This window comes from Vitis vinifera, chromosome 10, assembly GCF_030704535.1.
Source record: "Vitis vinifera cultivar Pinot Noir 40024 chromosome 10, ASM3070453v1".
NCBI lineage: Eukaryota > Viridiplantae > Streptophyta > Magnoliopsida > Vitales > Vitaceae > Vitis > Vitis vinifera.
The window spans coordinates 13,660,719-13,673,085 of record NC_081814.1 but is presented as its reverse complement, the minus strand read 5'-3'; the positions used below and the strand labels follow the sequence as shown (position 1 = coordinate 13,673,085).

At 30.3% G+C, this 12,367-nt stretch overlaps 1 protein-coding gene across 1 annotated transcript; it reads right to left on the bottom strand.

Moving 5' to 3' along the window:
* Positions 1-3,299: 3,299 nt before the first annotated feature.
* LOC100853576 (probable LRR receptor-like serine/threonine-protein kinase At3g47570) lies at positions 3,300-9,235 on the bottom strand. The gene is made up of 3 exons (XM_019218613.2): positions 8,766-9,235; positions 4,089-6,946; positions 3,300-3,974 (listed from the first exon to the last, which is right to left on the bottom strand). Exons 2-3 carry the CDS (start codon positions 5,965-5,967, stop codon positions 3,637-3,639), a joined length of 2,217 nt encoding a protein of 738 aa, XP_019074158.2. The 5' UTR covers positions 5,968-6,946; positions 8,766-9,235; the 3' UTR covers positions 3,300-3,636.
* Positions 9,236-12,367: the final 3,132 nt, after the last annotated feature.

Sequence of the window (12,367 nt, the reverse complement as noted above, 5' to 3'; positions counted from 1 at the left end):
ACTTCTATTCCTTTTTAATGAAGAATTTTTGTTGAGTGTTGTAAAGATTTTCTTGCTATTGCAGACATTCATTTTAATCAAAGGTTAAATGATATTCTTTATCTTTAGAGGATAAAAAGACAAACGGCATTTACATTATACACACATGGTGTACAACATGAGGAAAACAAAATCAATTATAAAATCAATACCTTATCCCTCTTTTTTGTGCTTTATTATCTTTTTTATTTTTTAATTTTCTTTTTTTTTTTGGCAAATTGTGTTTCGTACAAAAGAAGATAATAAGAGCATAAAAGGAGAGATTTCGATTTGGAGATTGGGAGCTATGAAAAATCATCCTCTTAAGATCATCCTCTTATTATGCAATCTAATGAGGTATAGTCATCATCCTCTTAAGATCACTCTACCATCCTTGAGTCTCAAATCCTCTTATTATGTAATCAACTAAGACATTATTACTTATAAGAGCATATATCAAATTCCACTTAAAGAATTGTTATAATTATAGATTTCATGATCACAAATCCTTAAAATTACCCAAGAGGACACACTATTTCAAATGTTTGAGATATCATGGTGCATATCTTGAAAATACCCTTTGTCACTTGTCTTAATCAATAGCAACTCAATCCATAAGGAATGTATAACCATCTTAGGGTTTCACTTGTAGGTTAAAGCAACTAATGACTTCAACTAGCAATTGTTGGGATTGAACCTTGGAAAGCATGACATGATGTAACAAATTAAGATTCATTTATAAATTTATTTATTTATGTTTTTTGGTTTCCCTTAAATATCTCATTTGTATTAATTGGTTATTTGAGTATATACACTCCACATCACTTACATTGTACATGACTTGGGTGCGTTAAGAGTTGCACAAAAGATTCAAGTCATGAGTTTCTTGTAGAGTGATAAGTTGTCCACAGTTGGTTCATGGATTTGGGCTATCCATTTGAGACTGTAGTGCACTCTACCTCTTAATTAGAGGGGTGACTTGTTTTAGTTGTTAGAATGGTTTTCCCATGGTGAGTGTAGCATGTGATGCGCATTGGACAAGACCTATGGCGAATCATAACACAAAACTATCAATCGTTATGATTGACCAAGCTACTATACTGCATGGACTCTCAACCTTGAAAAGATATTGAGTTTGTGCCAAAGTTAACATTCGGCTTAGACCTATGGGTGAGACCCTAAAGTGTCATATATTCCTATGGATTGGGTCACTGTTAATAGAGGCTGGTGACATAGGTATTCTCAATAGAGGTTCCATGATATCTCATGAATTAAGACAGTGTGTCCCCTTGGGTGATCCAAAAGATATGTGATCTAGAAGACTATGGTCATAGCATTTCCTTTAGGGGTAATTTGACTTATGCTTCTAAGAGGTAGAGTATGTCAATTGATCACATAATAAGTAGGATCCGTAACTCAAGGATTGGAAAGGTAATCTTAATAGGTGATAGCACTATCTTGTTAAATTATAAACACTAGTTCATAGGGAGTCTACATGTAGTGGATAGTAGGTCACAAACCCCAAGTTTCATCTCATTGTTATTTACATAGGATACTAAAGTGCAATTGATTTTATTTAGTGGAATATTGAATCAACTTTATAATTGAATTATGAGGGAGCCAGTACTCCTCTGGGTTCTAATAGTCCCCACTCTGAACTCATATACCATGATAACACGGTTTATGGGAAATGAATTGACTCTTGGTTCATTTTTGTGCATAAGGGTGTTTTGGTAATTACACAAGGTTGCACAAAGGATAGTAAACAAGTTTTCTGAATTGGGTTAATTGATTAATTAGACAACCTTATGTGGTTAATTAATCAATTAGGATCCATTTTAGGCTGATTAAGTGACCTAAGCCTTGGTGGACTCAAGTCACTTAAGCCTAGTAAGAGAACCCTATAAATACTGATAGAGGCTAGGGTTTCCACGACTTTTAGAGAGACTTTGTCTTCCACCTCCAAAGAAAGAGAGAGATAGTGAGAGGCAAGAGATCATCATTTTCCACACTTTGGAGTGTCAAGATCGTGATTCGAGTCATCGGGTGGAAGATCTTAAATGTATGAGACTTCTAAATTCATTGTTCTTCATCTTCTCCAAGTAGAATTGATTTGGGAACATCCAAATAAAAGGTAAAGTTTTCTAATGGTTTTCCTCTTAATCCTAGAATTGTAAAAATATGTTTTTTTGCTTCCGTTGCATAAGATCTAGAGGCCTAGGGTAGTTTTGCATGTACCTATACAATTCAGGGTATGGGAATGGAGAGATCCAGGGTTCCTACCAACATATACCTGTGAAAATTGATATTTTTTAATATATCCCAATATATACATAAAATCCAACTATTGATATAATAAAATATGGAATTTTACAAAAGAAAAAATTTCCAAATTGTATCTTATTTCCTTTCTTTTTCCATCAATTTTTGAAATTGTGGAAAGATTAAAAATATGATTGCAGTCATATTTTCAAGGATTTGATTTGTTGCTTATCTGAAATTTGAGTAATGAAAAAAATCATTTTCCATAATCCAGTTTTCTTGCTCCAAATTCATCTTCATGGCATACAATTCTATATTCAAGTCTAGTTTGGGTCTGTACATAATTTGTAATTACTATTCATATTTTTATTTAGGTATTATGTTTTTAAGTTGCTGATTCATTAACAACTTGGAGGTCCATTTTGAATATGAATTTGTTTGAATGATTAGATTTTAGTTAATACTTTCTTTTCTTTTTTTCAATGTCTTAATTGTTTCTAAAAATTCAATGAAATTGTGAAGAATTTACTCAAGTTAACATACAATTATGTTTTCATTTTATATTTAGGGAAAACTAGTTCCATGTACAAATTAAATGTATGTCAACTAAAATTGTATATTTCTTCCATAAATAGTTATTTTCCAAGTCTATCTAAAATAATTAGGTTCTTCAAATTTTGGTTTTCCACCGCATTTTTAATAAAATTGTTAAAATAATATTTTAATGGTTCCTCTCATTGTTATATTTGAGGTTAATCATCACATGTTTGATAAAAGTTTCAAGTTTTTCAAGTCTTGTATAAATCATAAATCATATCAATAATAGGATAAGAATTGAGGTAGTTCTCTCAAGTTTACCCAAAATGCCCTTAGAGCCATGGGTTAGATGGACTATCAAGGCAAGAAGAGGAAATCGATATGCTAAATTACTTGAGCACACAACAAGCTTTAACACACATATCTCATTAAAACTACATGTATTTGGAAACTAGGTTTCTATTGAAGATATTACTCAAGACTAATACCATGATTTTCATGGTCATTCAATCATCTGAAAATTATTCTAAGATAATCTATCACCACAAATCCCTTAGCTTATGTTTGGTTCTCAAAAAGCATTAAAGAAAAAAGAATGCTAAGACAAATGATTTTTTCACATTTGGTTGTCATGTGGAAAATACCAAAGAAATTAAACATCTAGACCCATGACATATACTTAATAGTGCCTGGGATATTGCTTTGTGTACTCTTAACCAACTTCGACTTCCCACTTTTGGCTTCCTTTGAACTATTGACAACAACTGTTGTGTAACAATTTGATGTTGTTAAGTTCCATCCCATCTTTTGAAATAATCCTTACATCAACAGTTTCATTTTGCTCTTCTTGAGTTCAACTACCGCGTCTTTCATGTTGAGCCTCTTCTCAGGTGAATTGGTTGTACATGCCAAAGCTAAAGCCATAATGGAGGACAAACAACTTAGCTTTGTGGCAAGGTCTTCATCCTCTCTTCTCAATAGATTGGCATCAACAACCTGTATCACTGAATTGGATAATGACTCTACCCAAGTCTTCAAGGTTAGACCCCCAGTGAACATTTCATCCATAGGCTTCTTCCTTGAAAATACTTCCATCAACAAGATCCCATAGCTATAAACATCGCTCTTTGTGGATACTATCCCATCTGAGCCATGCTCTGCTTGTGCGTGGCGTTAATTTTGGTCATAAATTCGAAGAAATAAAAATAAAATAAGGTAGATATTAAAAAAAAATTGTAGTAAATAGGAATATAAGTAGCAAGGAACTTTACCTGGTGCCATATAGCCTATTGTGCCTAAGGTCTTTGTTTGCTGCATAGACTCTGTTTTAGTCAAGAGTTTTGCGATCCCAAAATCGGCCACATGAGCAACCATATCGTCATCTAACAAAACATTACTGGGCTTCAAGTCACAATGCACCACAAGGCTCGAACAATCATGATGAAGGTACTCTAATGCTGATGCTACATCTATCATAATGTTTAATCTTTGGATGAGATCCAAAAAATAGTTGTGGGAATACAGCCACTTCTCAAGACTTCCATTAGGCATATATTCGAGCACCAACGCTTTGAAATCGAGGTTTGAGCAACAGGTAATTATCCTGACAAGATTTCGGTGGCGAATCCCTTGCATCACTTCACATTCTGAATCGAAACTCCTCAAGGCTCCTTGGAATTCTAAATTGAAAACCTTTATAGCAACAGTCAAGCCATTAGATAATACCCCTTTATATACCATGCCCTGGCTTCCTTTCCCAATCAAATTGTCTTCACCAAAGTCGTTTGTTGCATAAAGAAGCTGCTGGTGTGAAATCTTTTCATGTGTTCCAGGGAGCCATGAATCAATTGGAGTTGGTATTTCCATGTTATCTCGTCTACGTATCCACAGAACAATGAAAACCACTAAAGTTACTATTGATCCGACTGGTAATAGAATATATTTTAAGATGAATGACTTTGTCTTCCATGATTGAGTGCGGTTGTTTTTATCACATGCCATGACTTGAAAATGAGGTGCTCCACATAAGGCTTCATTGAACATGAACGATTCAGCAGTGAAATTTATGAAAGGTCCTCCATTCGGAATTTCTCCTTGTAGTTTATTCAAAGAAACATTTAGATACTTGAGATAAATAAGGGCCTCCAATGACTTGGGAATGGTTCCGGATAAATTGTTCTGGGATAGATCCAAGGATTCTAAGCTTACCAAATCACCAAATTCTATAGGTATTGGGCCTTGTAGTCTGTTTTGGGACAAGGAGAGTGTAATCAAACTTTGTAGTTTTCCCATCTTGCTTGGAATGTAACCTGAAACTAGGTTCTTTGACAGGTCCAATGTTGTAATGGACTTCATGTTTCCAACTTCGGGAGGTAGATTACCAGTTAGGAAATTTGAAGACAAGTTAAGGGCCAATAGATCTCTAAGGCTCCACAAGGATGTAGGAATGTTGAAAGCTAACACATTGGAGTCAAGAAAGAGTTCTTGTAGCGCAAGAAGATCTCCAAAACAACTTGGGATTGATCCAGACAGTTTGTTAGAACTCAAAAACAAGTATCCCAAGTCCTTCAAATGACAAAGATCATTTGGAATGGATCCTCGTATTCTATTTCCAGCAATGTACAACCACTGAAGCTTCTGTAGCTGTCCCAATGTAGTTGGAATTGACCCTGTCAAGTCATTAGCTCCCAAGTCCAGCCGTATCAAATTGGTCAAATTACCAATTCCTGTGGGAATGGTTCCTCTGAATTGGCAGGCTGATGCAATAAAACTTTCAAGAGCAATGGGAAGATTCCCTAGTGAATTTGGAAGAGTACCTTTGAAAGGAATATTTCCTATCCACAAATTTTTCAAAAATTTGCAATTTGTCAAAGAAGTAAGAAAACCAACCTCAGAGGCTACGTGTTCATCAGTCAATTGATTGCCTGCAAGGTCGAGAACTTTAAGCTTTGTCAGGTTACCGAGATCTTTTGGCACATTACCAGTGAAGGAGTTAGCTGATAAACCTAGCACGGTAAGTTTTGACATATTTGAAATAGACATTGGAATTATTCCACTGAATTCATTGCCTGCTATAAAAAGCCCTTCAAGATCCGGGAGCCAGGTGCCAATACTTGATGGGAGACTGCCTGAAAGGTGATTTTTCACCATCGCAAGGGACTGTAGTTTAGAGATGTTAAAAATAGCTTCTGGTACCGTCCCCGTAAGATTGTTTATCCCCAAATTAAGAAATTTTAAGGCCTTCAAATTACCAAATGAAGTTGGAATGGAACCTATGAGGCTATTTGTGCCTAGATAGATCTCTTCAAGCTTTGATAAGTTGCCAATTTCTTTTGGTATGCTTCCTCTGAATTTATTGAATGATAGTGACAGGAACAGGAGCTCTCCACATAAGGATAGAGTTGTAGGAAGTTGACCACTGAGATGATTCTGAGAAAGAGAGAGCCCTTGGAGATTGGGAAGATGTTTACAGATATCCTTTGGAAGACTCCCAGAAAGGCTATTATCAGTGAAAGCAATCACTTGCAATGAAGAGACATTGAAAATTTCGGCAAACAATAACGCTTTGCTTATATCTTTAAAAGCTTGAGGGAAAGTGAGAGAATAAAAAGGAAAAAAAAAATAGATGAAAGAAAAAGTGTACCTGTGAAGCTGTTATTCTGTAGAGACAATCTCTGAAGCTCCACCAAGTTATCGATTCCACTTGGTATGCTTCCCGTGAAATCATTATATGCTAAGGAAATTACTTGAAGCTGTATACATTGGCCTAAACCAGTGGGGATCTTTCCACTCAAATGATTTGATGAAAGATTAAGCTCCTTGAGCTTTGGATTGGCGTAGCACATATCCATGGGAAGACTCCCAGAGAGGTTATTATTGGAGAGACTAATATTGAGCAAAGAAGATATGTTGAAAATGGTGGCCGGTATGGAACCTGTTAAGTTGTTCATTGGGAATGACAATACCTTCAGATTCTGAAGATGATTCATTTTCTTTGGAATTTCACCAATCAACTGATTATTCCCAAGATATAGCTCTTCAAGTTTTGATAAATTACAAATGGCTTCTGGAATGCCTCCAACCAATTTATTATTAAATAAATTCAGCTGTTGAAGCTCCTTGCACTTACCTAACATTTAAAAAAAAAAAAAAGATTTGAAATATTATTATCATCAACATATAGACTATGTTTGGTTCCATACAAGAATAAAAGAAAGAAAGAAATATTCAAGGAAAATTAGTTTCTCATGATTGATTTTACTATAGAAAATAAAGACCATAATAAAATATACTTAAATTTAATTAATTTTTATTCATTTTTAAATTATTAATTTCTTATATAGAAAGATTAAAATATGTAAATGAATTTGAAGAAACAAATAAAATCAATTTATTTACTTTAAATCTATTTTTTAAATTTTAAATGAATTTGAAACAATATATAAAATTAATTTATTAACTTTAAATTTTTTTTTTTTATATAATTTTCTTTCACTTTTTTCTTTTAAGTTTCCTCTTTATTTTTGTTTTCCTTCGTATTTTTTGGGAATCAAATATAGCCAAAGGTTTTGCCTTATTGGAAGAAAATGCGAGTGAAATAAAATAAAAAGAAAAAATATAAAAAATAAAACAAAAGCAAAGAAAAATAGAAAATAGATTTGAAGTCAATAGATTATTTAAATGTTATTTCAAACACATTTACTTGTTTTAACTCTTCCATATAAAGATTAAATAATTTAAAAATATTCACTTACTTTAACTCTTCTATATAAAGTTTAAATAATTTTAAAATAGATAAGTTTTAATTTATTTTAATTATATTTGAATTTTTATATAGTTTTCATAGTAAAATTAAATATAAAAAAATTATTTTCTTTATATTTTTTAAATACTTTTTTGGAATCAAACATAATGATAATATTTGAAAGAGCCACTAATATTGAGGAAAACTTGTCATGAATCTCACTAATATAGAGAAAAACATATCATGAATCACATATTGATGGTTGGTTTGATTGAATACAATTTGTAACCTATATGATGATTTGAATTGTGTACAATAATGTTTCTTACTCTATAATATATTATCAAATAATTTGTAAAATTAACTGTACACTTAACACAAATATTGAGTATAGAATATAATTAGCTAATTAATGCATTAATTTTATTTTTTGTTAGGAATATTAACAACAAAAATATCTACTGTTGTTTGTCACAAGTAAATATTATATTATATTATAGCTTTAAATATATTATATTAAATTAAATTAAGTTATGTGTATCTATATATATATATATATATATATATATATATATGAAATTATTTTATATCTATAATAACTTATTAATTAAAATGAATTTCATATCAAAATAAAGAGAATAAATTAAACTTTTTATCATTCTTATTTTTGATATTATGATTGATCACAATAATTTAACAATCCAATTGATCAAATATTTAATTATTATTTTTGAAACTATAATTTATCAATTACTCAACTATCTTTATCACAACTTAATTGTTTTCCTTTCATCACCTTTGAAAGACCAAAATGATCATAATCTCAACCATGCGCAAGATTGGAGAAGAAAATTATTTATAATGAAAATCAATTGAAATTTTTGTATTTTTAAATTATTTAATCTTTATATAAAATAGTTAAAATAAATTAAATGAGTTTAAAACAAGATATAAAATAATTTATTTATTTAAAAATATTTTTATTTTATTTTACTTTTCCTCTTTATTTTTTTACTCATTTTCTCTTAAATTTTAGGAACCAAACATGAATTGCCTTTATTGATATTAAATTTTTACTTGCATTTCTCTTAAATTTTAGGAACCAAATATGAATTGCCTTTATTGATATTAAATATTGAAGCAGGAAACACAAGAAAACATGAGTATTGACTCATAAAGTAGACAAAATTTATGAGAATCTTACCAATATCCTTAGGAAGAGATCCATGAAAGTAGTTATCACTAAGATCAAGGGAAACAAGAAAGGAGAGGTTGCCGACTTGTGGCGCAATAGTTCCTTCAAGACCCATGTTAGAAAGGTTGATTGCAGAAACACTTTGTTGAGGAGCGTTGCAAGAAATTCCAATCCAACTACAGTGGGGGCTTTTGGTAGACCAATTTGTTGCCAAAATACCTTGGGAATCATATGTAATATGGGCTTTCAAGGCAATAAGAGCAAACTCATCAACTAAATTGATGGACAACACCATGGGTGCAAAGCAATGCACCCAAAAACACACTAAAACATAAGATGAAAAAAAATGCATCTTTGCTATGAGAAAGTAAGAAGAAAAGATAGTTGATAATGGTTGAAGGAGATGATGAGGTTTGTAAGAGCAGATGTTAAAGAAGGGAGACTAGGTGGTGGGCAACAAACATCTTGGAAGAAGTGGATCAAGGAGGTGGAAAAAGACTTAAGTGGAGTCTCATCTAAAGTGTCAATCTTTAAAAGCATTGGTTATTTGGCTTGGTAGTCTCACTTTCGGTGCCACTCATTTTTTAAAAGATTGAAACCTATTTAATAATTTAATAAATTACTTTAACAACTTTTATATAATTACAACTCAATCATGAGTGTGCTCAAACTAAACCCATGGTGCCCTAGTCCATATTCCATAGGAGACTTAATTCCACTTGCATGTAGAGCTGTCTACATTTTGTAAATGGATTGGTCATCCACTATCCAATACAATTATTTTGCCTCTTCGTCTTTTCAAGGAAAAAGGATAAATAAGCAAAAAAAATATATAAATTTTTATCAAATTTGATTTTCTATGGTATTTTTTATCCCATAACAAATAAGAGAATTTAAAGGCCTCTTCACCCATGTTTTAAAAAATAATTCTCAAAAAACAGATTTTTAAAACTGTATTAAAAAGTTTTTTCAAAATTGAACACAAATATTAAATACAATCTTCTAGGCTTATTCTCTATAAATATATTATATACCTATGTATAATAAAAAAAATCAAAATAATTTTTATTTTTTAATTATTTCTCAAAAACTATTAAATAAAAAACAACAACTTAAAACACTTTAAAAATTATTCTAGAAAAAACTTGTTTCGGAGCAAATTCTAAAAAATAAACTTGTTTTTTCATCAAAAGTTTGTTAAACTCAATTTTTAAGTTAAAATTTTGTTTTCTCTTTAAAAATACTTTCCAAATAGAGCCTAAGATTTCTTTACATTTTCTTTTTCTTTTTCTTGTAATTTTTTTTTAAAATTCTGACCAAATATAATAATAATAATAATAATAATAATAATATAATTGAAAATTAGAAATTCTAGTATTGTGCATTTATTAAATTAAAATACCTTTGTCCTTATGATTTAATTTAATAATATCAAAAATATAAAATGATATTATTGATTTTTAATTTATTCATATATATTTTAAATTTTTTATAATTAATTTTAATTTTAATAATATACAAATTATACATTTATAACGTTATTCAGCCATACTAATTCAATCACCACCAATCCCATTATTTTCATTACTTTTTGCTTCCTGATTTCCATTGGTTTCTTTCTCTTTTAATAATCGCATTGACTAGACCCTCATTTACTTTTTATATTATATTATATATCTATAAAACGTTTTTTCTATCATCCTTCACTTTCTATTATTACTATTTATTTATTTATGTTGCTTTCTCTTCATACAAGAAAACTCCATCCGTCCACATGAAATTGTTGGGAAAGAAAAGAACAAGGAGACCCATCTATACTTTTTAATTTTAACTTCTTCTGATTTTTTTTTTTTTATTTCATTCCTTCACTTGCCGTGAAAAAGAAGCTAACTTTAATGGACACTAATTTTCTTCAAAGGACAATAATTCATTAGGTGAACCCACATCACACAAAGAAAATGAACGTCACGGATTTATTTGCGTCTTCACCATAATTGTTGTTAGGCAAGTTCATAATTACAACATAATCACAATTGTCCACCCAAATGTTCTCAAATAAAAGAAAGAAAAATTTGTAAATTAATAATTTTCAGAAAATATTTTCCGATATACCCTCTAATTAATCTTATAAAGACAAGAACACCATTTTAAGTAATTTAGTACTTAATTTTGAATCAAAGATGATTTCATCAACAAACGATAAATTATAAAGTTTTTCAATAAAAAGGAATCTTCAAATCTTCTTTTCCTCGAGAAATCTTCAAATCTTTTTCTCGTCTTAAAGAAATCTCCAAAGAAAAGCTACACAATAGTATTATCTTCTCTTCTTAAAAGGAGTGAATATGTATTAACTTCTTTTTAATGAAATTTTTTATTTTTAATTCCTCTTTAACTCATACTAAATCCATCAACCTTAATTGTGCTTGGAATTCTCTATCTTAATTATACTCAAAAAAATTTATCCACGTTTTATAAATTAATTGAATAACATGTTAAAAGTTTATACATTTTGATTATGAAACATAAAGAGGGGTGAATATCTAATAACTTTTTTGCTACAAATTTTTGTTTTTAATTCTTTGTCAATAATTAGAAAGAAAGAAGAGAAATCAACAATTTTTATGTGGAAAAGCATCTACGAAGTCTTTCAAAGATCATATAGATATAAAAATAACAGGATTAAAGATCGTAAAAGAAAAATATACAAATTTACGTAGTGGATATATATTATCCCTAAGTTTTATTCACCAATACATATACTAGTTTTCAAGTTTGCAACGCAGCATGCATGTGCAACCAATAGACTATCTCAATACCTAAAAGGATACATATTTTTCTCACGAACCCAAAGAATGAGAACTATAAAAACCTAAGAGTGTGAGAATGTAGTAAAGGCTAATAATCTCTTTTTCAAATTTGCATCAATAACGAAAACAATTTTTAGGCATAATATTTATATAGGGATGAAACCCTAGTGGATAGATATGTAATTGAAGTTTCCAAAAACCAATTCTTAAAACAAAATCGAGAATTCAAATTTGGAAAAATATGCTTCAAACACTCAAGCTTCCCCTTCTTGAGTGCTCTCAAAGCGCTTAAGTGCCAAGTATGAGCACTTGAGCATTAGGTTTGAGCGTTTGTCCAGATTTTAATAATCTAATAAAAATATTTTAGCTCAATTAAAATCCTAAAGTCCACCATATCTTATAATTGGGAAAAAAAAAATGAAGCAATGTGACTAAGGACATAAAACAATTAGATCATGGTACAAATTAATAGAATAAAGGATTTATAACTTTTCCATTGAAAGTAAAATTAAGACATATATATATATATATATTAGAGTGGAATAAAGCAGAATTAGGAATTATTAGAGAAGAATAGTATTATATGGAAGCATGATACAAATTATCGCAGTGGAATAACGAATTTATGGGTGTGAAATTAAGGATTATTGGAGAATCATATATACATGAAGTCTTACATTTTCTAGAAGTAAGTTCCAAACCTATAAACATGAAGATTTACATTTTTTGAATGCCATGATTGAACCATTGGATAATCATCAAAGAAGCCAGACTTTTCTAACTCCCATCCAAATTATAATTCGA